Source organism: Maylandia zebra, linkage group LG7 (assembly GCF_041146795.1).
Source record: "Maylandia zebra isolate NMK-2024a linkage group LG7, Mzebra_GT3a, whole genome shotgun sequence".
Classification (NCBI taxonomy): Eukaryota; Metazoa; Chordata; class Actinopteri; order Cichliformes; family Cichlidae; genus Maylandia; species Maylandia zebra.
The window spans coordinates 55,752,347-55,779,149 of record NC_135173.1 but is presented as its reverse complement, the minus strand read 5'-3'; the positions used below and the strand labels follow the sequence as shown (position 1 = coordinate 55,779,149).

Sequence of the window (26,803 nt, the reverse complement as noted above, 5' to 3'; positions counted from 1 at the left end):
CGAGGCTTGAGGAGATCCTCAAACTATTCTTTCCACAGCGTAGCTAAATCACCAGCACTCCATCCCACTATACAGTGTGGGTACGGTTTCCTCCTGAGATTGTTTGCCAGAATTGCTTTAAACCTGACCAAAATTCTTTGTCAGTGAACTCAACGAACTCTTCCCAGACCTTATTTCAAATAGTTTTTCTAATATAACACCTAATCACAACATAATTAGTCTCAAGGTGCTTTATATGACCCTACAATAATACAGAGGAAACCCTAGCAATCAGACGACCTCCTACAAGCAAGCCCTTGGTGACAGTGGGAAGGAAAAACTCAGGTACAGACATTGATGCATGTCTGTACCTGAGGTTTTGCTTCAGCTGCTGCCAGAGCTGCACTTTGCTTGGCCTGCCAGTACCTGATGAGTCCTTCAGTTTGACAGGTCCATTCAAAACACCATTAGAACATTGTGGGAACGTTTCCTGCTAGTTGAGATGCAAAATCAAAAACATTCATGGATTTAAATGCTTCAGGTTGACGTGCTGAATGCCTGGAAAAGTGACGGTATGCTGGTACTTAAATAGTCCAAAGAACAAGCTTTGAAATAGGACGCAAGTTAAAACTTAAACCAGGCAAGTCTAACTGCAGTCAGGTTTATTTAAACCAGGTTTATGACAGCAGGGCTGGTTTACTGTGCAGTATGCTCATTAAAACACAGCTGCAGCATTTTCATTTGGTTTTCTTTTATTAAAAACTCAAAATTACAATTTGTGTCTGTAAGCATGTGGTTAAATCAGTATTTCAAAGTCTTATTCAAATGTTTCTTTTTTCCCTTAACAGCACAAAAATCCATCCAAGTGTCCCGAATGTACCCGCGCTAACAACAAGCCCTTAAATAGTGTTCTTCAGGTGTACACGCTGAATCGTATTCCTCTCATTTTTGGCAATAGTAAATCCCACCAAATAAAAAGTACCGCTACTTAGCTACCATTGATGCATGTCTGTACCAAAGGCAACATCAGCAAAAATTCAGATCTGTACAGGAAAACATTATTTGGCAAAAGAAAAAAAAAACTGCAGTCAACCCGCCGCATTTTCCTTTTTCCTTCGATAAACAGCTCAAAAATATTGCCAGGTTTCAACATCTTGACACTCACGTACCACATGATAAAAAAAGATTAAGTGAAAATGAGATGTAAATAAAGATACTTTGATTTTGTACAACTTCCATCATAATAATAATCATCATTGTCACAAATTTCAGTAATAAATTAACAAAAAAAAGGATTCAATCATTGCACTTCATGTCGCAACAGAAACAAAGAGGGGAAATGAAACATCTGACTCACTCACACACACATGAACAAGTGCACTATGAATCCGTTATATCCTTAAAAAAAAAGCATATAGAAAGAAAGAAAAGACGTTTGAGTAAAATCCCACCTCGATGTCTTAAACGTATCCAAGAGGAGTAAAATTACCTGAAAGTGAGAGTGGAAAATGTTTTTGTAAACCCTCTGGTGCTGCCCTTTTGTATTGCTCATATATTTCAGAAGAATATTTCACGATAGATACCGACGTCCTCCGGATCCTCTTTGTGTCGAGTCCCCACAACAAATAACCGAATGGATCTCAGAGTTTATTTGGCTGATGGCGACGTGGGTTTTAATAAAGATTTGTGCCTGGAAAAAAAGTCGGAAAGAGGAAAAAAAAGAGAAAAAAAAACAAGAACAATCGCAGACTCTGAGTGACTGCATTTGAACGCACCAAAGCAACGTTTAAAAGAAAAAAGCGAATTTCGCCTTTAATGTCTCCGTAGAGCGAGGAAAGCTTCTGTGGATTTGTCCAGAGTGGAGCGGAGGGGAAGGCTTCACATGGCGGTTTGTAAACGATCTGAGCGTGGATGTGTGTTAAAGTATAAAGTCGTGTGTAAACCTTTACACGCGTGTGGGAGGAAAAAAACAAAAAAAAGAGAATTCAAGTTGTCAGTGAGCAGGTGAGTGCCGACATGCGGTAAAAGTCTCGGCGCTGGCTGCTGTGTTGGTGGAGGTGGTTGGAGGTGGTGGCACAGTCTTCGTCTCTCTCCGTCTAGCTGCCCTCCAGCAGCTTGGCCAGTGCGTCCCGCAGCTCGTTCAGCTCAAAGATTTTGCTGTCCAGCAGCTCCAGCAGGGAGCGCAGGCTTTTGCGAAAGGCTTCCCGCTCCAGCTGGCTGCTCTCCAGACGCTGCTCCAGATCAGTCAGCTGGGCCTCCAGCGTCTGGTTTCTCACCTCCGTCTCCTGATAGAAACGACACACAACGCTTTTTAAAAACGCACATTTTTAGCTTCATATTTGTAATTTGGAACTCCACTGAAAATCCTTGTTTAGTTTAAACAAGCCCTTTATGAAGCCTTCGTGACCCATTCGCATTTTTTTTTGTCTTTGCTGGTTAGCAGCACTGGTAATATTTTTTAACTCGGGCTTCAACCAATGCAGTATGGACGTTTTATTAATGAACCTCATGTTGGATTTTCTAAAAATGTTGGATGCCCTTCCTGACACAAGCCTCCCCTTTTATCGGGTACTAGGAGTACACTGGCCACAGATACGCAGTCCATTACATTATACAGATTGATCATATTTAACATCAAAGCCTTCTTTGAGCAGTCTTGAAGGAACGGGGTCTACAAACAGAGAAAGTACTTACTGAAGTTACCTCGGATCAATCAGAAAGAAAGAGCTTAAATAAATATCAGTAGTTTTGAAAGTTTCTGTACATAATAATACATCTGTGGGGTGGCTATAAATAATTGTTTTCTCCAATGGTTAAAATTTCATTTGTGAAGACATTCATGAAGTCATTAAGGTTAAAGGAATATATCGCTACAGTGCTGAAGAGAAACCAAAGGTTGTTCTTATTTCCTTCAATCAGTGAGGGATAATAAGACGTTCTAGCTTCACAGAGGGCCGTTTTATAGAGCAACAAACTTTCGAGTTATCTGCTTTTAAGTCACATGTTTGTGACATGGACTGGAGTATGTCTGATTAGAGGCTTTCTTCCTCAGAGGAGCTACAGTATCCAGAATCATACACAGTGAGGCTGTAACACTAAACAGGTAATGGCATTATCACTTGTGGCCAGATAATGCCATTAAGCGGCACCAAAAGACAACACCACCACCCACACAGCCAAGGGGCTTGCAGACGTAGAGTTGCAACTGCCTGTATCAGAAAACCTGTCAATCACTGTGGCCACACCCCTAACTCCAACATCTGGATGCACTGCAAATTAATCTCTACCAGGCTATAAGCATTCTTTCTAATGCTGTAAAGTTAGCCATGATACTTTATGAGGACTGACTTAAGTGGCCAATGGAGGAAGTGCAGTTTTTGGCACTTCTGTGCGCCAGTTGGTTAAAAAATACGGTTTTGTAAAAAGATAGCAACCGCCAAAAGACGCTGAAATACTGGTCCACAATCCATGTTTTACATATACGGTGAATTTTTGAAATATTTATACTAAATACAGTCTGAAACAAGCTCCTCCTTCGTTAAAAGTTCACTTCACCCCTCACCTGGTTTCCAAAGACAGAATCACATTTGTAACTGTTTTATTAACATCTGTTACTGTGTGGTCAAGCAGTTTTCACAAAAATTAATATAATGCACAAATTGATTGATTTTATTATATTTGTTGATGTTATTATGAGGAAAAGACAAGTCTGCAACCCATCTGGCACCACTTCCTGGACTTGGGATGGTCATAGATGGAGTCCTTTTTTTGCTCTTTCTTACTCACTATTTACAGACTGCATTAATCTTTATGCAACACATGATCATTGAGCAATACTCACCTGTAGCCTCTGTGTGAGGGAATCTCTTTGGGACCTAAACTCATTGGCACTCTCCACCTCTGCTTTAAGTCTCTCCAACTCCTGCAAGCATGATCAGAAAGAGTGTACAGCTCAGAACAGATGGTAAACGCACCAATCAAAGTCCAGGCATGCAAAATCCACGACTTCAACCCAGTAGGACGAACAAGCACTCCTTGTACCTCCTCTTTAGCCTTCAAAGCCAACTCCAACTCTTCTATTGTTCGGTTGAGTTCAGTCTTTTGAGATTTAATCCCCGTCGTTTGGCCGCTCACGCACTCCAGCTCCGTCACCTGCAATCCAAAAAGGAAAAGAAAAAGCATTCAGACGTGGTAAAATGGGATCACGCAGTGAGTACTTTCCTGTGTGCAGGGACAGAGTGATACCCGTTTGTGTAGCCTCTCAGCTTCTTCCTGATAGGCTGCCAGCTGCTGCTTCCACTGTTTGACATTGGCTGTAGATTCAAGAAGAGCCGCCGTCAGTTTGGCATTGTTCCCCTTCAGCGCCGCAAGCTCTGCCTCCCAGTGCTTATTAATGCTGGATGAACTGAAAATGGACAAAGGAGGAAAGGGAATAACTGGAAAAAGGTGAAAAACGCCCTTCAGAATGTTCTTAAGCCCACAGTGACTTTCAACAGCATTTGGTGTAATTATTACTATACACGAGGTGTGTACATGCGTGCTTATTTTCAGCTTCGTGTTATTCTAAACGGAAATCTATGAGAGAAAAGATGGTGGCTGTCCCGTTCCAAAGAGCCAATCAAAGGCTGGACCAGGACTGTGCGCTGATGTACAAGTGCAGTATTTCTCAGCTTGCTGTGACCATAATACAAATTAACAAGGCATCTGTGGAGTGCTCCGGTGGGATGAGCAAAGATGCTGATCATGTGGGAATTTCAGGCAAAAACAGCTAAATGTAATAAAATAATAATAATAATTCTTTGACAGCTGATTCTGTTTGGTTACCATGAAAATTCATCTTCTTTCATTTACACAGAGGCTTCAAAAATAAAGAATAAATCTTCCCACTCAAGTGTGCGTGTTGTGAAAAAAGGTGCCCTACAAAACCAACAGAATATTTCTCTCTGTGCACCCTAGAGCTGACCACCATGAATAATTCTTTGTGTTTCAGGCTTCCAGACTGTTTAATATGAATGAAGACCCAGCTGAACTAAAATAAAGTGCTGAAAAGTGATGTTACACGCTACTAAACAAGAAGTGCGACTGTTTCTGCAATCCAGTGAACTTTGGTTTACCTGTGTGAGAAGGGCAGTGCATTCTGGGAAGGCTCTGCTCTGGCTTCGGGGTGCTGAGGTGTATCTGGTGTAACTCTGTCATTGTCTGTACCGTTGATGCTCTCTGAGGTCAAAGGTGACTGCAGATCACCTGGGGCTGACTCCTGATTTGGCACATTTGTGAAAGTGAAAGAAACAAAAGAAAACAAACAAAAAAAATGTCACTTCAACACTTTGAGAAATTGATGCTGAGAGTTAAGACTGAAAGAGTGACACCACACACATCTGTAAGCTAAATAAGAAGCTACGACAAGTTAGCTTAGCTTAGGGGGCGGAAGGTGATGGAAACAGGAAGGGGGATACAAAGACGCCAGTTTGTGTCAACACTCGGGGAAGACTCGGAAAAGGTGCTGTCAGATCTGAGACAACAAAGTAATTTTTCTTCCATTTGTCTTTACCTTCTTTATAACAGGTTTGTTGACTGACAACACATTCCTTTTTACGGTGCCACCCTGAGGACGAATCGTTTGGGAGAGCAAAAGGAGGCAAAACAGGCCACACAAGGTGTTAGCTTAGTGGCTACAGCAGCATAACGTGGACATGATGCCGAGAACAACACAAAAAAGCAAAACACGGCAAACACAGCAGCGATTTCCACAGTTAGGGCTCTCCAAGTAGAATGGTAGCATTTAAATATTAGCAAATACAATGTGTAATATCTCAAGAAAGAAACTTCTCATTCACCTCATAGAGATACCTAAGAATTGATAGCTTTGCATGATTCACAATAATACTTAATCATCTTATCTTATACAGACCCTTTGTGCAGCCCCTAAGTTCACCCTGTGTCAAAAAAAGGTGTTTGTGCACCCTTTTAGTCAACTATCTTCTGATTGGCTGCCCCTTGTAAGCAGGTTTAAACAGTAGATGCTCTATGCCGACAGCTCACACAGGTGACCATATTAGAGATATATACTTTAAAACAGCAGTCTTTAGCAGATTCAGATCTGAGTCTAAGTCTAAGTCTTCTTCTTATAGTGTTTTGAGTTTGGATGAGGAGGTACGTGTCAAGTTTAACATTTCATTGTAAAGCACGGTGATCAGCCCTATATTGGTTGGACTAAGTTGTAGGAGAGTTTCTAATAGTGTAGGCCCTGGTAGAGGGCTTGAGTCTGAAATCTGGGAACGAATAACGTGCCTGGCTTGCAAGTATCTGAAAAAGTGTGATGGTGGTAGACTGTATTAAAATGTACCATCTTAAGAAAAAACAAGCTCACTTTGACTTCGACGACAACACGTCTCAAAGAAAGGTGTGATGGGCACAAAAAACTACTGCAAAAATTAAGGGTACTCAAAAGAAACAGCTGGAGGAACATGTTGTAACAAATTAATTTACTAGTAACAGTAATGTGACTGAGTACAAAGAGATCCTCTTAGAGAGGCCACTTTCACTTCGTTCTTGAGTTATTGTATTCACAAACTGACAAAGTGAAGTAGGTTTACAGATCTCAAAAAGCAACACTTCACACCACAATCTAAAGAAACTCAGGTTTTCTGGACCCCAACTAACCACGGTGCGAGCCATTATCCACAAATGGAGAAAACTTCGAACAGTAGTGAACCTTTCCAAGGTTCCAGTCTACCAAAGTTTCCTCTGAAAGCGCACTGACAACTCATCCAGGAGAACAACCTCTAAAAATCTGCAGGCCTCACTTGCCTCAGTTTAGGTCAGTATTCATGAGTTAAGTTCAATTAAATTCAATTTTATTTATATAGCACCAAATCACAACATAAGTCGCCTCAAGGCGCTTCATGGATACAGAGAAAAACCCAACAATCATATGACCCCCTATGAGCAAGCACTTTGGCGACAGTGGGAAGGAAAAACTCCCTTTTAACAGGAAGAAACCTCCGGCAGAACCAGGCTCAGGGAGGGGCGGCCATCTGCTGCGACCGGTTGGGGTGAGAGAAGGAAGACAGGATAAAAGACATGCTGTGGAAGAGAGACAGAGGTTAATAACAGATATGATTCAATGCAGAGAGGTCTGTTAATACATAGTGAGTGAGAAAGGTGACTGGAAAGGAAAAACTCAATGCATCATGGGAATCCCCCGGCAGCCTACGTCTACTGCAGCATAACTAAGGGAGGATTCAGGGTCACCTGGTCCAGCCCTAACTATATGCTTTAGCAAAAAGGAAAGTTTTAAGCCTAATCTTAAAAGTAGAGATAGTGTCTGTCTCCTGAATCCAAACTGGAAGCTGGTTCCACAGAAGAGGGGCCTGAAAACTGAAGGCTCTCCCTCCCATTCTACTTTTAAATACTCTAGGAACAACAAGTAGGCCTGCAGAGCGAGAGCGAAGTGCTCTAACAGGGTGATATGGTACTACAAGGTCATTAAGATAAGATGGGGCCTGATTATTTAAGACCTTGTATGTGAGGAGCAGGATTTTGAATTCAATTCTGGATTTAACAGGAAGCCAATGAAGGGAAGCCAAAACAGGAGAAATTTGCTCTCTCTTTCTAGTCCCTGTCAGTACTCTTGCTGCATTTTGGATTAGCTGAAGGCTTTTCAGTGAGGTTTTTGGACATCCTGATAATAATGAATTACAGTCGTCCAGCCTGGAAGTAATAAATGCATGAACTAGTTTTTCAGCGTCACTCTGGGACAGGATATTTCTAATTTTAGAGATGTTGCGCAAATGGAAGAACGCAGTCTTACATATTTGTTTAATATGTGCATTGAAGGACATGTCCTGGTCAAAAATGACTCCAAGGTTCCTCACAGTGTTACTGGAGGCCAAGGTAATGCCATCCAGAGTAAGAATCTGGTTAGATACCATATTTCTAGGCTTTTCAGGGCCGAGTACAATAACCTCAGTTTTATCTGAATTAAGAAGCAGAAAGTTAGCGGCCATCCAGGTCTTTATGTCTTTAAGACATTCCTGCAGTTTAACTCATTGGTGTGTGTTATCTGGCTTCATGGACAGATAGAGCTGCGTGTCATCAGCATAGCAGTGAAAATGTATGCTATGTCTTCTAATGATGCTGCCTAAGGGAAGCATGTATAATGTAAACAGAATTGGTCCTAGCACTGAACCCTGTGGAACTCCATAATTAACCTCAGTGTGTGAAGAGGACTCTCCATTTACATGCACAAATTGGAGTCTATTAGATAGATATGATACAAACCACTGCAGTGCAGTACCTGTAATACCTACAGCATGTTCTAATCGCTCTAATACGATATTATGGTCGACAGTATCGAATGCTGCACTGAGGTCTAGCAGGACAAGCACAGAGATGAGTCCACTGTCAGAGGCCATAAGAAGATCATTTGTAACCTTCACTAAAGCTGTTTCTGTGCTGTGATGAGCTCTGAAACCTGACTGAAACTCTTCAAATAAACCATTCCTCTGCAGATGATCTGTTAGCTGTTTGACAACTACTCTTTCAAGGATGTTTGATATGAAAGGAAGGTTGGAGATTGGCCTATAAGTAGCTAAGACTGCTGGGTCTAGAGATGGCTTTTTGAGTAAAGGTTTAACTACAGCTAGCTTGAAGGCCTGTGGTACATAGCCGATTATTAGAGATAGGTTGATCATATTTAAGATCGAAGAATTAATTAATGGCAGAACTTCTTTGAGCAGTTTTGTAGGAATGGGGTCTAAAAGACACGTTGATGGTTTGGAGGAAGTAATTATTGAAGTTAACTCAGAAAGATCAATTGGAGAAAAAGAGTCTAACTTAACATCAATGGTACTAAGAGTAGCTGTAGATAATATTACATCTGTGGGATGATTACTGGTAATTTTTTCTCTAATGATAAAAATTTTATTTGTGAAGAAGTTCATGAAGTCATTACTAGTTAACGTTAAAGGGATGGTTGGCTCAAAAGAGCTCTGACTTTTTGTCAGCCTGGCTACAGTGCTGAAGAGAAACCTGGGGTTGTTCTTATTTTCTTCAATCAGTGATGAATAGTAAGATGTTCTGGCTTTGCGGAGGGCTTTCTTATAAAGCAGCAAACTATTTCTCCAGGCTAAATGATGATCCTCTAAATTTGTGACACGCCATTTCTTCTCCAGATTACGAGTCATCTGCTTTAGGCTACGTGTTTGAGAATTATACCACAGAGTCAGGTACTTCTGATTAGAGACCTTAGTTTTCACAGGAGCTACAGTATCCAGAGTCGTACATAGTGAGGAGGTGAAATTATTAACAAGATAATCGACCTCTGTTGGGGTAGCGTTCAGATAGCTGCTCTGCTCTATGTTGGTACAGGGCATTGAAGCTGATAACAGTGGGTGGATTATATTCTTAAACTTAGTTACAGCGCTTTCAGAAAGACATCTACTTTGATAAAGTCTACTCTCCACTGCTGTGTAATCAATTATTGTAAATGTAAATGTTATCAGGAAATGATCAGACAGGAGAGGGTTTTCAGAAAACACTGTTAAATGTTCAGTTTCTGTGCCATATGTTAACACAAGATCGAGAGTGTGATTAAAGTGGTGGGTGGGTTCTTTTACATTTTGAGAGAAACCAATTGAGTCTAATAACAGACTAAATGCCATGTTGAGGCTGTCATTCTTAGCATCTACATGGATGTTAAAATCACCCACAATAATTATTTTATCTGAGCTCAGAACTAAATTAGATATAAAGTCTGAGAAATCAGACAGAAGCTCTGTGTAAGGCCCAGGTGGACGATAGATGATAACAAGTAAGACTGGTTTCTGAGTTTCACAGCTGGGGTGAAACTCAGAAACCAGTCACATTTTTCCATTACTGTAGTTGTTGATGACAATCTTTTTGGGGTTTTTTTTTTAAAACAGTCTCTGTCTGTATAAGACAGAGACTGGCAAAAATGGCATCCACTGAGAAAACCACTGCTGACCAAAAGAACACAAGAGCTCATCTCACATTTGCAACAAACATCTTGGAACTTTTGTAAAAATATTCTGTGGACTGATGAGACAAAAGTTGAACTTGATGGTAGGTTTGAGTCCCGTTACATCTGCTGTAAAACTCACGACATTTCATAAAAAGATCATACCAACTGTCAAACATGGTGGTGGTAGTGTGATAGTCTGGGGCTTCTTTGCTGCTTTAGGACCTGGGACGCCAAAACGTATGGAACAACAATTTCTAATGTCTACTGAGAAAATCATGAAGGAGAATTTTCATTTTCAATTTACAATCTGAAACAAACCAGCAAGTCCACCTCAAATGAAGGTTTTCTTTCAGTATCCAGCTCAAAATCCAAATTTAAATCTGATTAAAATGCTTTGGCATGACCTTGAACAGGCTAAGAAGAAAAACAAAAACCAATGGAGCTACATTAATACAATGTTTCAAAGAAGAGTGGGCTAAAATTCCTCCACAGTCACGTGAAAGACTCATTGCCAGTTATTGCTGCCAGGAGTGGCACAAGTTATTCCATTGAGGGGGCAGGTATGTGTGGATACCTCTTTTCTCTTGGTAAATAAAATCATCATTTAAAAACTGCAGTTTGTATTTACTCGTGTTAGCTTTGTCTATATTCTCTAATATTTCAGTTCCCAGATGGTTACAAACTGTCGTTAACAGAAGAGAAGATGCTACATAGTGACAAACACGGCCCTGTTCCAACTTCTTTGAGATGTGTTTCTGCTGTCAAAAATCAACATGAGCCAGCATTTTTCTTAAAATTGCAGATTTTTTCAGTTTAAACACTCATGTTATATAATGAAGGAAATATGGGATTATAAGATTTGCAAATTCTTGCATTGTGTTTTTACACTTTGCACAGTGTCTCAACAGTTGGGTTTGTATTACAACAAGTTGCCAGCACTTCTGCATCACCTGTGGTGGTGGTACTAGGTCTGAGGCAGCGGTAGTGTTTTTAATGTCTGTTACCTGAGAGGGCGTGCTGGTGAGCTCCATCTTCTCCTGAGACTTCTCCTTGGCTAACCGTGCCGCCTCCTTGAACTCTGCAAACTTCTCTGCAAACTGAAGTAACAGAAACAACTGATACTACAGCACGGCTGGCAACTGAGCAGCGAGCTCTGGTTTCTGATAGGGCATCGGCAGTTTCTCACCTTAACCAGGTGGCTCTCTGATGAGAAGCCGAGGCCGTAGACAGTGTTGGCTCGGCTGTCCGCCCACTGGCCAAACTTTTGCGATGTCTTGGTGAACGTCATGTTGGGGGTGATGGTGCTGTTTATAATGGCCTGTTGGGGACAAGTTGCACATGACAGAACGTCATAATCAAATGTACACATGAACAGCTTATTCAAGCCAAAGAGAGTTTAGAGCTAAAGAAAAGAAATCACTGTCAGCTCAAGGTCAGCATGCTTGCTTTTCTTGAGCTTTATGCAGTTGGAAATGACTCCATCAGACTGTCAAAACCTGATCGAAGTGCACAAACCTGGTGGTCAGGGATGGCCGCACGCAGACCAAAAGAGTGACATGAGCCCACTACAGCAGGAGGGGTCCGGGGCAGTGTGGAGTGGCCTACCATCATGGGGCAGAAGCCATGTGTACCCTCCAATGTGTTGTGACCACTACTTTGTAAGTGCACATGAACAAACAGAGGAAAACAGGATGGACACTGAATTTAAAGAGCGGTTCTGTGAGGAGGTGCATGGGTATCTCCGTCTGTACATGTGGTCTTTAAAACAATATAAAAACAATAAAATTTGCACTAGTTCTTGGATGGAATCTGCCCAAGTAGTGGAGTAAGTAAGGCTGGATCATTCTAGACTGCTCATGGTTCATGGGAATTTTTAGATTTAAAAAAAGTAACTTTTATGAGTGCAGCTTTGTATTGATTTTTCTTTTTTTTTTTTGACTCCTTCACCAAACACCCAAGATAAACCTCCAAAAAAAGTCTGACCTGGTAGAAAAAACTGCTGATTTACCAAATATATATGTATGTTTCTCATTAGTTATACACTTACAGTAACACATAACAGTGGTTTCTAAAAGTTAACAGAAGGGAAGAGCAGAAACAAACATTCATGGTTTTCAAAATAAGCATTTGAACACAGCGGGTAGGCAAATGTCAACAATTTGCAAGTGGCTGTTTTTAGCTTGTGATATCAATTTCATGAACCACTTGGGGGCAGCAGAAACTACTGACATAAAATCAACTTTTTAATTGATCTTGCAAACAGTTGCCCATTTACACAATCAGCAGCAGTGAGGGAGAAACATTATGAGTAATTATGACTGTGTTTGTTGAGCTGTTAAAAGCTCAGCAGCTAGCAGCTGGAGCAGGTTGCATGTCGGACAGTTTTTTTCCTGTTGTTGAAAACATCTGCCTGCTTTTGCTGCTGCTGAGTAAACCAAAATAGTCGTGGTTCAGGGGGTTGGGAAGCTCATCTTGTAACCGGAAGGTTGCCGGTTCGATCTTGGTCATTGTATCCTTGGGCAAGACACTTCACCTACCGCCTACTGGTGATGGCCAGAGGGGCCGATGGCGCGATATGGCAGCCTCGCTTCTGTCAGTCTGTCCCAGGGCAGCTGTGGCTACAACTGTAGCTTGCCTCCACCAGTGTGTGAACGTGAGAGTGAATGAATCGTGGAATTGTAAAGCACTTTGAGGGTCTCGAAAAGCGCTATATAAATGCAATTATTATTATTAAATGTGCAACCAAGAAGCCAAAAAATGGATGAACTCACTATAAAGTTTTGAAAACTCTTATTATTAACAAACAGGTTATAACCACTTTTTGTGTATTTCTAGGATCCATGGGTGTACTAACATGTCAAACATGTCAAAAGTTTGCTCCCTCTGGAACTTTGCAAGTAACACCAGTCATTGTGTGTCTCTGCTGAGAATCCTTCTTGTTGTCTGTATAATAATGTCCTCCAAGCACCAGCCCACCCGACTGCTGCTATTTCCAGCACAGCACAGCTAACTTGCTGGTTCAACAACAGCACTGCTAGTCACCCATAGAGACTCTTGCATAACTATGCTAACTCCACCCCTGCACCTATCTCAAGACTAAAATAATCACTGCCACATAGATATGACGGGCCTGAGTTCAACTTCACTGCTCTAGGAGAGAGGCCCGGCTGAGGCACAGCAGTCACAAAGAATATGCACTGATGGAAAACCAGTGTTTCCAATTATTTATATGAATATATTTATATACAATTAAAACTTCAATTCAATTCAGTTTTATTTACATAGCCTCAAATCACAACACCAATCGCCTTAAGGTGCCTTACACTGTAAGGTAAAGACATGAAAAGTTATACAGAGAAAGCCCCAATAATCAAATTGCCCTGTATCAGTAAGCACTTGGCAGTGAGAAGGAAAAACTCCCTTTCAACAGGATGAAACCTCCAGCAGAGCCGGGTTCAGGGAAGGCCATCTTCACTGACTGGTTGAGGGTGAGGGAGACGGGACAAAAGACACGCTGCGGAAGAGTGCTTTACTTCCACTTTGGTGAAATCCAAAAAATTATTCTTGGGTGGTGGAATGTGTGGTGGATGAAAGCATTTCTACGATAAAAATACGTAATTGTTTGATAGCTGAACAAGTAATGTTACTATAGCAAAGCACGTAAAAGAAGTTCGATGAAATCAAAAGGATGTAGGTAAACATAGGTTAAAACTGCAATCCTGTACCAGGTCGGGTTAAGAACTGGCTTTACTTGTACACACCTTGGATCCATCCAGACTGATGATTCGATATACATTCCTGGTGCTATCGAAGAAGTACGACACTGTGACGGCATGTTTACTCGTGGGAACCCAGTTCTTCTTGGTGTTCGGGTCTATCTGGAAGACGTGGGCCCGCGTACTGAAGATGGGCTGCTCTCTGCACAGAGAGAGGAAGAAACAGATGAGGATGTTTAAAAGTTTCAGATTAGGATGGCTTAAAGATGTGAACGATTCAATTAAACAGTAGTTTGGAAGAGGAAAAACAAGAGAAATACAGTCCGGATCAAAAGTTTAAGACCACTTGAAAAATGGCAAAAAAAATCATATTTTGCATGTTTAGATTGTAACAAGGTTCCAAGTAGAACTTCAACATGCAACAAGAAGAAATGGGACTGACACAAAAATTTTTTGAGCATGCAATTTATTGAAAACAACGCTTAAACTGAAAAAACTGATCAAAGGTTTAGGACCACACCTCCAAAATAAACCTGTAAACTCCCACAAAACAGAAATCACAGTTCCAAACATGAACTCAGTAATGAGTAGCTCCACCTTTATTGTTGATCACTCAAAATTCGTTGTGGCGTGCTTGATGCAAGCGTTTCCATGATGTGAGTGGGAACATTTCTCCAAGTGGTGAAGACGGCTGCACGAAGGGCATCTACTGCGTGGAACTGTTGTCCATTTTTGTAAATGCCCCTTGCCATCCATCCCCAAAGGTTCTCACTTGGATTTGCATCAGGGGAACATGTAGGATGATCCAAAAGAGTGATGTTATTCTCCTGGAAGAAGTCTCTTGACCTGCAGGCATTGTGTACTGTTGAAAAACCCAAGTCATTACCACACAGGCGAGGGCCCTCAGTCATGAGGGACACTCTTTGCAACATCTGGACATAGCCAGCGGCCGTTCGACGCTCCTGCACCTCCTGAAGCTCCATGGTTCCGTTGAAGGAAAAAGCACCCCAGAACATTATGGTGCCCCCTCCACTGTGGTGCATAGAAAACATCTCAGGTTGGATCTGTTTGTCATGTCAGTAACGTTGGAAACCATCAGGACCATCAAGGTCAAATATTTTCCTCATCAGAGAACAGAACTTTCTTCTGCCTTTCAATGTCCCATGTTTGGTACTCTGAAAGTGCAAAGTCCAAGCGGTCAGTTCTGCAGCGTTCAAGGAGATGAGGCCTTTGAAGACATTTTTTGTTTTTGAAGCCTTCCAGTCTCAGAAGCTGTCTGATGGTTATGGGCCTGCAGTCAGCACCAGTAATGGCCTTAATTTAGGTCAAGGATCGTCCAGTGTCTTGATGGACCGTCAATTGGATCCCCCAGCTCAGTACTGGTGAAATTTTGGGGGGTTTTTCCACTTGACTTTTTTGTTTCATAACCCTCAGGATCATTAAAGAAATTTCAAATAACTGTCTTACTGCGTCCCACCTCATCAGCGATGGCGCACTGCAAGAGATCCTGCTTTTGCAGTTCAACAACCCGACCACATTCAAAAAGGGAAAGTTGCAAAACATGCAAAATATTTTTTTTTGCCATGTTTCACGTGGTCTTAAACTTTTGATCGGCTTTGTATTTGGTCCTTAAAAAGTGTCAAAAATCCTAGTTTACTTTTCTCCCAAAGTGCCCTAGATCAGGAAAAAACAGTCAGACAGCAATGAAAAATATCTGAGACCAACACTGGTTGTGTACTGGTTGTGTACTTCTGTTCACTGACTGAAAGGAGTCCCTCCTGAATGATGGAGCTCTTCACTCTGCCTCTATCGGAGAGCACACAGACCCTTTGGAGGAAGCTAATTTCTGACAACTCATTCTTTCAGTCGCTTCCCAAAAGGTCACAGCCTAATACTGCACAAACCATCATTTAAAAAAAGGTGGTATAAAGCTGAAAGCAGACCTCCTTTGTCCACTGTGATAATGAGCTTTCATCCGTTATCCCCTAATATTCAGAGCAAACAGCAGCACAACAAAGACAAAAGAACAAAAAAAGACTTTTAAATATGTTGGCTTCTCTGCTCACCTGGTGTATTAGTCAGAAAACACTGTCCATGTGGGAGAAAGATTGCGAACAGATTTTTTTTTTTAAGCTATCTGATTACAGAATATTTACTATGAATATTATTAATAAAATACTAAAGAGGTGGTTTTACCTCCATGGACCAACTGGCAGGACATCAATTTTGACTTTTTATCCCCTGCTGCTTGTGTCATATCACAGGTGTAATTTCTTTATTTCATTCGGAACTGTTTACGAGCAGTAGCAGGAAATCCCATATTTGTCTCCATTACTATGGACTGCTCATCCGGATAAAAGGTTAATCCACATGTGGAGAACAGGCCCCTGTGTGTTCACAAGTTAATGTGACCCCATTCAAAAGCGGCATAAATGTCAGTTCCAAATTGTATCCGTCTACAGAGACATTTTGTAATCATCTGGTAGATACTGAGATATCTCACGGGATAATCCTAAACAATGATTTTTAAACAATGTTTTTCTCTAGTGGTCCACCCAGCTGTAGTGACTAAAGTGGTGCACCAACCTACCAGCACTGCCAAAGCTAAAGCATACATGTAAACGGAAATATCCAACTCTGTCCTGTACTGCCACGGAAAGGAAGTCTCAAACAACATAATGAATCAGAAGACGCCATTTCTCATCCCCGCACATCCATAATTCACAGACCTACTCTGTTGTTGAACTAGCAGATGCTGAACAATGGACGAAGAAAAAAAGCCAGCAGCCATTCACACTGAGAGCAAGTGCGTAAGTGTGTCTACCGGCAAAGGTGAACATAATACAACTTATGCAATCAGCCACAATGTAGGGATTTAGATTACATTAATGTAACTGGAACAGTGGAATGCATGGGCATTTGACTGTGATATCAGTTGCATTATATATCAAGATAATCTGACACAGACCCAAACTGATGTAGACAAAATCATTAAGACATCTGCCAGTACAAAAATGTTCTAGAAAGCACATAAAAATGAAAGACCTTCAAAGATTTTGTAAAAATTAATAAAAAATAACAAATGTGGAAACGTTGAAAGCCATAATGCAGCATCCTTCATGTCATATTTCAGTCAAAGTCTGTGTGCCAAATCCTGCCCTTTGCAAAATTTAGTCCAGCTTAGATTTAACACTTTAATTAATCTGTGGTCTGCACAGCAATATGTGCTTATCCACACACCAACCCAGACAAGCCATAGCTAGCAAGACTTTTAGGCTTGCTTGACTAAATGGAGATTTGGATGACTGGTTGAGGCCTTGGACCTAAGATGTACACAGAAGATTAGGTGCAGCATGCATTTCACATTAGATAAATGCAGGTCCTTTAACTGCATGTATCTAGCCTCCGAGGCAGTTCTCTTTTAAATTAAGCTTGACACCCCCTTTTAAGATGTATCATTACGAGGTATACTTCACTTTTGCACTTTGCACATAACATCAAAATGTGAACAGCATTTCAAGTAAAGACTTAGTAGAAATTATAGAAGAGAAAAATGTTTTTCTTCTGTACAAATGAAACATGTTTTAGTCTCAGGGACCAGAAAATGATTTGTGCAGTCAACCACTATAACTGCGCTTGACTGTGGAGGCATCTTTTATTGTCCTTCTGAAACCTACTGTCTCTTTTTGAGTGTGTCGTTGATAAAAAATCAGACTGGAATTAAGCTTTGTTTTTTTTAAGCAGCAAAAGAAGCAGAGACAAGTTAATTCTTCTTAAATAATAGAGGTAAACAATACAGCGGAGTATACACAGAAACCAAAAAACGCACATCTCTACATGACCAGGATGATCGGACGACCTCAGGACCCATCGGCAGCAAAGCTCTACAGCAAGCAAAAGCTGGTGATGCTGCTGAGCAACTTGTCGGAGATAGAAGGGATTAGACTTGTTAGAAAAACAGGCTTATCATTGGACTATCACGATCATGTGGGTCCAGATACTGAAGGAATCTTGGTATGCTTCCATATCCGTTCGTTAGGTGCAGATGTGGAGCTGATTGCTGCTGTTTGGCTGTCACTTTCATTTTAAGTGCCTCTTTCACACCAGCAGCACCCATCGCAGCCACAGCTCCACCTGACAAGCCAGAGTGACTTCTGACAGGAAAACTGACATGGTGTTATATTTTTGTTACTTTTTATGTGCAAGTGTGTGCAGGCTGGTCCTAACCAGCGGGGTGCACACTGAGATGAGGTGAACAAATGAAGCCAAAGGTGACCTGGAAGCACCTGTGCCAACATACAGAGATCAGCAGATACTGGATGACTTCCAAACATTGCTATGGATGAAAAGCTCCCAGGGTCTTGGATTAAAAACACGCTTTGACTGTTCTGGTTGCAACTGGTCACAGTGATGAAGGAAATCCACAGGAAATAAAGAGCAGATATATTTAGAATATTTAAGGGACAGACATAAAGATGGAGACTGTACTCAACCTTGCAAAAATAACAAAAACATTTAATGTGAAAGCACAATTCCAGACTTTTATCTAGAAATACAATCTCAGCTTTTCTTAAAATAGATTTTCAACTCCAATCTGAAAATTATGACTGTTCTCGAAATGATCAACAGCTGGGACACTACGCGCAGACCAACTAATGCTGCTACAGCTAACAAAAGGTAAAGCTGACAATGACATCTATAAATGCTTTGGTTACTGTATCTGAAACAGATAGTGTCATATCAACATGCAAAATGGGTATTACTTCCAGCGCGTACTGGATTAAGTCAGGGTTGACAGAGATCGACTTTCACGCTCTGGGCTACCAGACGAAAACAGACATGGTCCTGAGAGGACTGCAGCTTCAGTCTAGTTACAATTAGTCAAAAAGCTGCTCAAGTTAGACAACAGATCTAAATGCAGCTAGTAACTCTGTGTGTAGCTCAGTACTATAACAAGCTCTTTATTTCAACATGACTCCTTTAATGCAGTTCTGGTTCTGAGATGTCTATCTGCCAGGCTTTTAGGGAAAGTAGATATGATTCCTTGTCTGGCAGCTAAGTGTTCCATGACTCCTCTGAGCCCAGCTATTGTTCCCATCTCTGGGAATATCCTGTCACATCTCACTGTGTTAATTAAGATAGCAGAGCAGAGGCTTATTTAAACACTGACACAGTTAATGATGTAACGATGTGTACATGGGAGTCACACCGGCTTCATCAGCTCATGCAAGCTGGAAGTAAAGAACCATATAAATACACTAAAGGACATAAACTCATTAGAAGCGCTTACTGGATGAAAGTAAAGCTCTAGGAGAGACCGAATGCAACAGCACTCTTTGCTTTGGAGGTTACGTGCGAGTCAGAGTTCACAATAAAGACTTCCTCTGACATGATTTGGTTACAGCAGCTCTAACCTGATATCTACCAGGAGATGTTATCAATGAGATATTATGCAAAACAAGCAAGGTTTCGGACAAGATAATTAGAACAGCACAAACTGGCTCATGAATTTTTTTTAACTATTGTGAGCTGTTTTTTAAAGCTGTGTCAAGGCAAGCCAATTAAGCTAACATCACCTCTGACTGACTTTCTAATGTTTCAACTGGTGATGCAATATTTGGTTTGGCTATTGCGCCGATCCTGACTCAAAAACCTAGATCAGATGCTCCTGACAGATCAATTTAGTTTCATGTTGTTTGCAGCAAACTGGCGCACAGCTAATATACCAAGGAGGAAGGCAATGTGATTGTAAAGACAAGTGCAAATAAATAAGACAAATAAAACGGATCAAGCTGGATCAGTGCATCCCTAGTTTCATATAACAACAATAATCTGTGTAACAAAAAAGAAAATATTCACAAATATTTGCAGCTGCACTTCAAGCAATAGCACTGTGGCTGCCAACACAGATAATGTTTAGTACCAGCAGGATGCTAATTACACACTTTCAAAATAATTCACTGGTGATAAACTGTATCAGTGACATTCCCCTGTATTAAACTAAAATACAGAAAGATATCCTGAAACTATCTGCTGCATGTAATACATGCAGCAGATGGACTCTGTTAATCTAACTTGTAAGTAGCTACTCAGTTGAATGAATTGAGTAATCTGACAAATGTTATCCCATTTCTTTTAATGATTTTAAGGCAAATATATAGTCAAGTGGTTTTAAAATAGTTCTATAAGCCAATAGAAAAATGTGTAAGGTAACTATTGGAACTAGAGCACATAAAGGTATTATTCAGTTCAATTCTTCAACTCTTTTGTGCTTGGTTTTAAAGCCATAGTGTAAAGACTCTCACCGCTAGATCAAATGAATTCTGTTTTTTTAACTCTTCCCAATTTAAGCACATAATCCTAGCTAATGTGGCTGCTGTAAAACAAACACATAAAAAAGAAAGGTAAAGCTATTCAGACTGAAAATGAATTGAATGCAAAGCTAAAATGAATTTAAAAGCCATATATAATCAACGTTTGATTAATTCTTAAACAAGAATAAAAGGCATTGCTGGTCACTGTGTCAATGTCTCAATTAGCTGTGGCTTTTCAGGGGCTTGAAGTGGGTGCAGGTCATTAGTCTGACAGTGTGGCCTAGATCAAACTCTGCCCCGGTGCAGTGTGTCTCCATGAGAGCGTGGCGATTGTTAGCCCATAATCCCTTTTCACAATGAAACCTAGCGTTCGAGTCTCAATGACATGTACTTGCACGTGAATCTGAGTGCAGATGTCGTCAGATCAGCAGAAACATTCACAGCAGCAGAAGACACACACGAGCGCTGGTGTTTTCAATGGTGGCAAACAAAGATGTGGACTGTTTGTGACCGAAACAATGCTCAGATTAGTTTCCAATGACAAAGACTCTATTAGGACATGTCACAGTCACTCAGGACACTGAGGTTTGTTGATACCTGCCACATTTAATGACGTCTGGGGACTGATGCGAAACAATTTCCTTAATCGGTCACATATTTGGGATGCAACTAACGTTAACTTGAAGTGTCAACTAATCTGATTAATCTTAATAACTTCACCACTTCATCTGGCTATAAATAAAGTATCTATGAATATAACAAACAAACAGAACTATTCACATCTAAGAGCTTAAATCCAGCAAACTTCATTTTTGCTTGCCAATTGTTTTTGCACTAATACATAGTATGTGTAATTTAGTTTACAGCAAAAATAGTGCAAAAGAGTCATTATTAAAAAAAACATTTAAATTTTGTATATTTTCATGCAACCATTTATATATTAGCATCTCATTAATCCAGTCTGGCTTAAAATAATTATCAGAAAATGCTTGGAATCCACTACAGATGGGTGAAGTTTTTATGAGCAGCCAGTCAAATGAGTGCACATGCATGCTCTGTGTGTTTGTGTGTCTGTGTGCACGTGCGTAAGAAGGAAAAGTCCACAAGAATCAGCTGTGCAAAAAGAATATTTAATCTTCTGTTTGGGATTATTTGGGTTTTAAAACTGATAAAACTGGCAAGAAACTAAACAAAGCAATCGGATGCAGAGCGCCTTCGCCCGCAGCCAGGAAATGAATGAACAGGTGGGGATAACAGACGGTAGTAAATGAACAGGGTGCACAACCACACATTCAGTTTTAGGTCTAGTTTTTTCATTTTCTTCATGAATTGACGTTGTTTTTTAAGTACTAATCCATTAGATGGAGACTTCTTTACATTTACTCTCTGCCATGGTTTGTGAAGAAAAAAATAGTGCTGCTAAAGTGTGCATAACATGGCCAGCTCCTATTAGTGCTTATGTTTTACCGATATAGTATCTACCATGGTAGTTTTATTTTCTTTTTTACAGTCAACAGACTATTAAATAAGAAAATTAATCCCATTCCCGTCAAAAACAACAACTATCACTAATTCGGGTAATCACAAACTACCCAATCCTAACAACCCAAACAAAGGTGTTGGCTGATGTTTGGTTTGCTAGCTGATATCAGCCTATCAGCACATTGGGCCTCGATCACACAGCACTAGAGTCTGATCTGCGACTACTTGCCGTCCTCTGGTCAAAAGGCGGGAAAAAATGCGTATTTCCTAACTGATTGGTTTATATTTGGCTGCTGCTATATAAAATCGGTTGCAAAGAGGACTCTGGACGAAGGCCCTCTTTGTAATTGCATTGGTCATTAGCAGATTGCTGTGGTTGCTCATAGCAAGCATTGAAGTCTTGACTTATCTGGTAACACTCTCTCAGCTTTCGTGAAACATGAAAAAACAAACTGGAGGTTTGTCTTCGGAGTAAAAGTTGTGCCTCACAGGTCACAGATATAAGAGATGTATACAGTGGAAAAATTATTTGATCCCCCGCTGAACTTTGAAATGTCTTTTATTTTTATTAAGTCTCGAATTTTATGTTAGATTCATTTATTTCTTCTTTATAAATCGTAAATCATTTTTTACCTATCCTGTCTATACTATATATGAAGGACTATATCAAGAAGAATATTGAAAACAAATCTGACTACAAGCCAAAACTCCACTGAGTGAAAGCAATGACAGCTGCAGCCCGTGTTTGCTATGCACAGGAATAATAACTCCGCATTACTAACTTAGCTGTTACGTTGTCATGGCAACTGCCCATGTGGTCATGAGCTGTGAACATCCTCCAACTCCGTCGCTCCCTCTCCTTCCTACACGCTCTCTCGCCCAATCCGATCGCAGCATCCCTGTGGGTTAGCCCACTCGCAGAGGGAGGCAGCAGGAGCCTGGCAAGGCGAAGCCTCCAGTCCCAAACGCCCATATGCCGCTCACAGACCTCTAGTCTTTCAGCAGCCGACAAAAGAGAAAGAGCAAGCGTGGGACACTCGGCTCGCCTGACACTTTCAAACTATTTCTCATGACAATAACGAAGTCCTGTGTTTTTTCCACTGATGCTCTCTTTGTCTGAATGTAAGAAGTTCAGAAAGTCCGAGCCCTTCTGTAACGACTCTTCTTTGACACTGAAAATAACACAAGCTCATAGAGGAAGTGAAAGAAGTTATGAAAGACTGGCTTGTCTTGAGGAAACCCAACTGAAATCACAAAACAGCAGCTGAGAACATGTCAATTTATATACAAAAACATTTCATTAATCAGCCACAGCTCACAGCGCCAGCTTAAGACCCATAATATTCTGACCTATAATAATATTTAAAAAGATTCAGACACCCATTTGCTTTCACTTTAAAAAAAAATTAGGAATAATTGTGAAAAATAAACATTAAATTTTGCCTATTTCTTGTTGCTTATCTTCTGGTAAATACACCAACAGAGCCATCTACATAAAAAATTAGCAAATATCAGCCGATTTATTGCTGTAGCTCTGCATACGACGTCTTGTTTTTCCCCAGACACACTAATCTTCCCATAAACTTGTCAAATATTCCTATCCGAAAAAGCGCTTTTTAACAAATTGCTCAAATAAATCACTTTGATGGTTAATTGCTCATCAAAACACGTGCCTGTCTACTGAACTGTCATTTTAGTTCTACCTGAAAATAGCAGTGACTTTACACAGGAATGGGACAGATGGATGCAGGCACAAAGGTGCACCCAAAAGGCTCCAGCTGTTATCAGCACGAAGGCTTAAAAATATCAACATACAGGGAGTGCAGAATTATTAGGCAAATGAGTATTTTGTCCACATCATCCTCTTCATGCATGTTGTCCTACTCCAAGCTGTATAGGCTCGAAAGCCTACTACCAATTAAGCATATTAGGTGATGTGCATCTCTGTAATGAGAAGGGGTGTGGTCTAATGACATCAACACCCTATATCAGGTGTGCATAATTATTAGGCAACTTCCTTTCCTTTGGCAAAATGGGTCAAAAGAAGGACTTGACAGGCTCAGAAAAGTCAAAAATAGTGAGATATCTTGCAGAGGGATGCAGCAGTCTCAAAATTGCAAAGCTTCTGAAGCGTGATCATCGAACAATCAAGCGTTTCATTCAAAATAGTCAACAGGGTCGCAAGAAGCGTGTGGAAAAACCAAGGCGCAAAATAACTGCCCATGAATTGAGAAAAGTCAAGCGTGCAGCTGCCAAGATAACACTTGCCACCAGTTTGGCCATATTTCAGAGCTGCAACATCACTGGAGTGCCCAAAAGCACAAGGTGGCTATATTGGTTGCTGATTGGTTTTTGTTTTGTTTTTGAATGTCAGAAATGTATATTTGTGAATGTGGAGATGTTATATTGGTGTCACTGGTAAAAATAAATAATTGAAATGGGTATATATTTGTTTTTTGTTAAGTTGCCTAATAATTATGCACAGTAATAGTCACCTGCACACACAGATATCCCCCTAAAATAGCTAAAACTAAAAACAAACTAAAAACTACTTCCAAAAACATTCAGCTTTGGGTTTGGGTTCATTGAGAACATGGTTGTTGTTCAATAATAAAATTATTCCTCAAAAATACAACTTGCCTAATAATTCTGCACTCCCTGTATGTATTTTTTTTTTAATTTAAAAGCATTCAATTGGCATACATCAAAGAGGTTACCCGCATAAGGATAAAATACATGAATTGCACAGACTTCTACAATATCACAGACTCATTGTAATAACAGTATGGGAATAACTGTCTGAAGCTGCGCACCCATTTTTAAGCCAGTAAAAATAAAAACTTTGTAATTGTCATTTTAGGGATTTTATTGTGTTGTTGCTGGATGTACTATGCTTGCTGTTGTTTACTACAAAGTCCTAACTGAATTCCAGTGGTAGGGGTGTGTCACTGCTGCAACTTCAGATATGTTTCAGTTTCCACTGAAAAAACAAAAACATGCCAGTGACATTTGAACTGATCAACAACTGCACAAAGAGGACAGGAACAGGGAGAATTGCTAATTGAGACAGTGTAAACACATACTGTAGGACATACTCTCTTTTGACCGACTCAGAAATTGATTGTTGACTGGATTACAACCACTGGCCTTGAGAATTACAGAGGATGAGGAGGCAAGCCATTCACCAATCCCCTTCTCCTCCTTCCCAACTACAATATGACAACAAACCAATCACATTCTACATCATCTGGAGTGGGAACTAGGTCGCTTTTGATCAGGAGAATCACCACACATCTGCAGGCTCGGCCACATGTAAGCACCACAATGGAGCTGTGGTGATGGAGCCCCCCCCCTTCCACATTTACTCATGGCAAAACATTAAATATGCTCTCCCTATCATCAGTAGCTTACTTCATCGCAGCCTCATCCTTATTGGCTTCTGTAAGCTGAAATGTCAGCGTATGGAGGCTTTAGGTGCACATAATGATGGGATAGTGGTTTACAGTAATTTTTTTCTATGTAAGAGGACAAGGGGGGTTAGCTAGCAGACTGGCAGCTGTGGGTGTTGAAATCTGCAACAACAAAGTGTGCCACACTCATGACATGGGGAGTGAGAAATACAACTTCCACTGAACCACCACTTTACATACCCCATTATAGCTGGATTCTGGTCTCTAAGTTGAGTCGAAAATGATCCTCTCAGCGGTCTCCTGAGAGCTGTGCGGACAGGCTAGCTGCAGCTTTGTTTTTGTTTTGTTTTTATCCGCTCTCCCTCTCAATTGAAAGCCGCTCTCTGCTTGTTTGTGTGAGCTCACAGCCCGGCGAAGCCCCACTCTCACTGTTCTCAGTCCGACATGGCTCGGCGTGTTGTTGTGCCCTCTGGGTGCATCATATTTTTGGCATAGGTGGTGGTTTCATCCGTGCGAACGTGTCGGTGCACGCATGATGACTGACAACACGCGCGCGCGCTGCTCTGGCTCTAGTAGCCGCCGCCGTTAGCTAAAAAACCCCACAACCAAACTCCACAGTAATGCAGGATTATGGAGCTCAACTCGGGCTATTAAAAAAAGAAGGAGAAAAAAACTGACAGCAGACGGATGGTGTGATTTATAACCACATTAGACTCGAAGGGATCGTGTTGCGCTTTTAAATTCAGAGTGAAATTATCGAAGGGGAAAAAATGTTAACGTGTTTTAGCAAATAAAACTGCCTATAGTCTCTAAATGTGACGTTAGCTGGCTATAAATGCTCCGTTGGCTGGTGTATAATCTGAATAGGGATGGCAGACGTTGGGATAAAAAAAATTAACATTCACCCCTCAATTCCGACACTCATAAATCCCTCTTTAAGTCGCTGGCTCTTGATTGAAGTCCTCTGTGCCATTAAAATCCTCAAATCGGAGAAATATTAAAGAGTTTTACCGCCGCAAGTGAGACATTTAACGCCGCTCTGTGGTGACAGACATCTTCTTTCCAGACGGGGCTTCATCTCCGCTGCTTTTGGAGAGAACACAAAAAAGCCCTTGGAGTACACTCCGGGTTTTATCATCACGTCCTGCCCTCCTCCAAGAGGAAAAAAAAAATCAAAACAGCTTCACCGACGTCGATGTTCGCCACAAAATTTTCCTTCATTCACAAACGAGCAGATTTCTCCGTCTTGTTTTGTTTGCGTTGTTTCGCGTAAACTGGATCTGAGATGGTGGGAGAATAGGACTGATGCTCCTTCAGCTGCTGGTTCATCCTCTCTCATCATCAGCCCGTCTGCCCTCTGTTAGCCCCTCATCTCATTCATCAGCTCCGCTCCATCCGCCGCCTCTGCTCAGAGGGAAGCATTAACCAACGACGTCATCACGCTACGTTAACGCCTGCAGTTTTGACGTTATTGGCAGTATGTATGTCCTCACATCCGGTAGAGGGTACAATAAACTGACGTAAATAAAAGAGGACAATAACAATAACGCAATGGTACTCAGAACATCTGAGTATTATTATATTATATCAGTAACAATAAAGAAAATATATTTTTGTATAATAAACACATTTTTTGTACTTTGATCAGATTTTAGGCACAAAGTCATTATTAGGCATTTAAATCTCACTAAATCCATTTGGGTTTCAACCCTGTCACAGACAAAATTATCATATGATCATTGTGATCATGATTTGAAATCATGCTGAAGTTCAGTTCAGTTTTATTTATATAGCACCAAATCCCAATTACAGTTGTCTCAAGTCCTTTATATTGTAAGGTAAAGACCTTAAAATAATACAGAGGAAATAGCGAAAACCCCAAGAATCATGATAAGTAGTAGTAAATTCTGGTGAGTA

The 26,803-nt window shown here is 40.7% G+C and overlaps 1 protein-coding gene across 5 annotated transcripts; it reads right to left on the bottom strand.

Annotated features, from left to right (window-relative positions):
• Positions 1-713: 713 nt before the first annotated feature.
• Positions 714-26,340, bottom strand: homer1 (homer scaffold protein 1). 5 transcript variants are annotated; one of them, XM_076886728.1, is made up of 11 exons: positions 25,127-26,340; positions 13,726-13,882; positions 11,480-11,618; positions 11,151-11,282; positions 10,969-11,061; positions 5,531-5,584; positions 5,094-5,236; positions 4,225-4,384; positions 4,021-4,131; positions 3,821-3,901; positions 714-2,264 (listed from the first exon to the last, which is right to left on the bottom strand). In XM_076886728.1, exons 2-11 carry the CDS (start codon positions 13,797-13,799, stop codon positions 2,076-2,078), a joined length of 1,176 nt encoding a protein of 391 aa, XP_076742843.1. In that variant the 5' UTR covers positions 13,800-13,882; positions 25,127-26,340; the 3' UTR covers positions 714-2,075. The 5 variants fall into 5 exon arrangements, with proteins under 5 accessions (XP_076742843.1, XP_076742844.1, XP_076742846.1 ...); XM_076886729.1 differs by having other exon boundaries at positions 11,480-11,615; positions 25,127-26,339; XM_076886731.1 differs by lacking the exon at positions 5,531-5,584 and having other exon boundaries at positions 25,127-26,335.
• Positions 26,341-26,803: the final 463 nt, after the last annotated feature.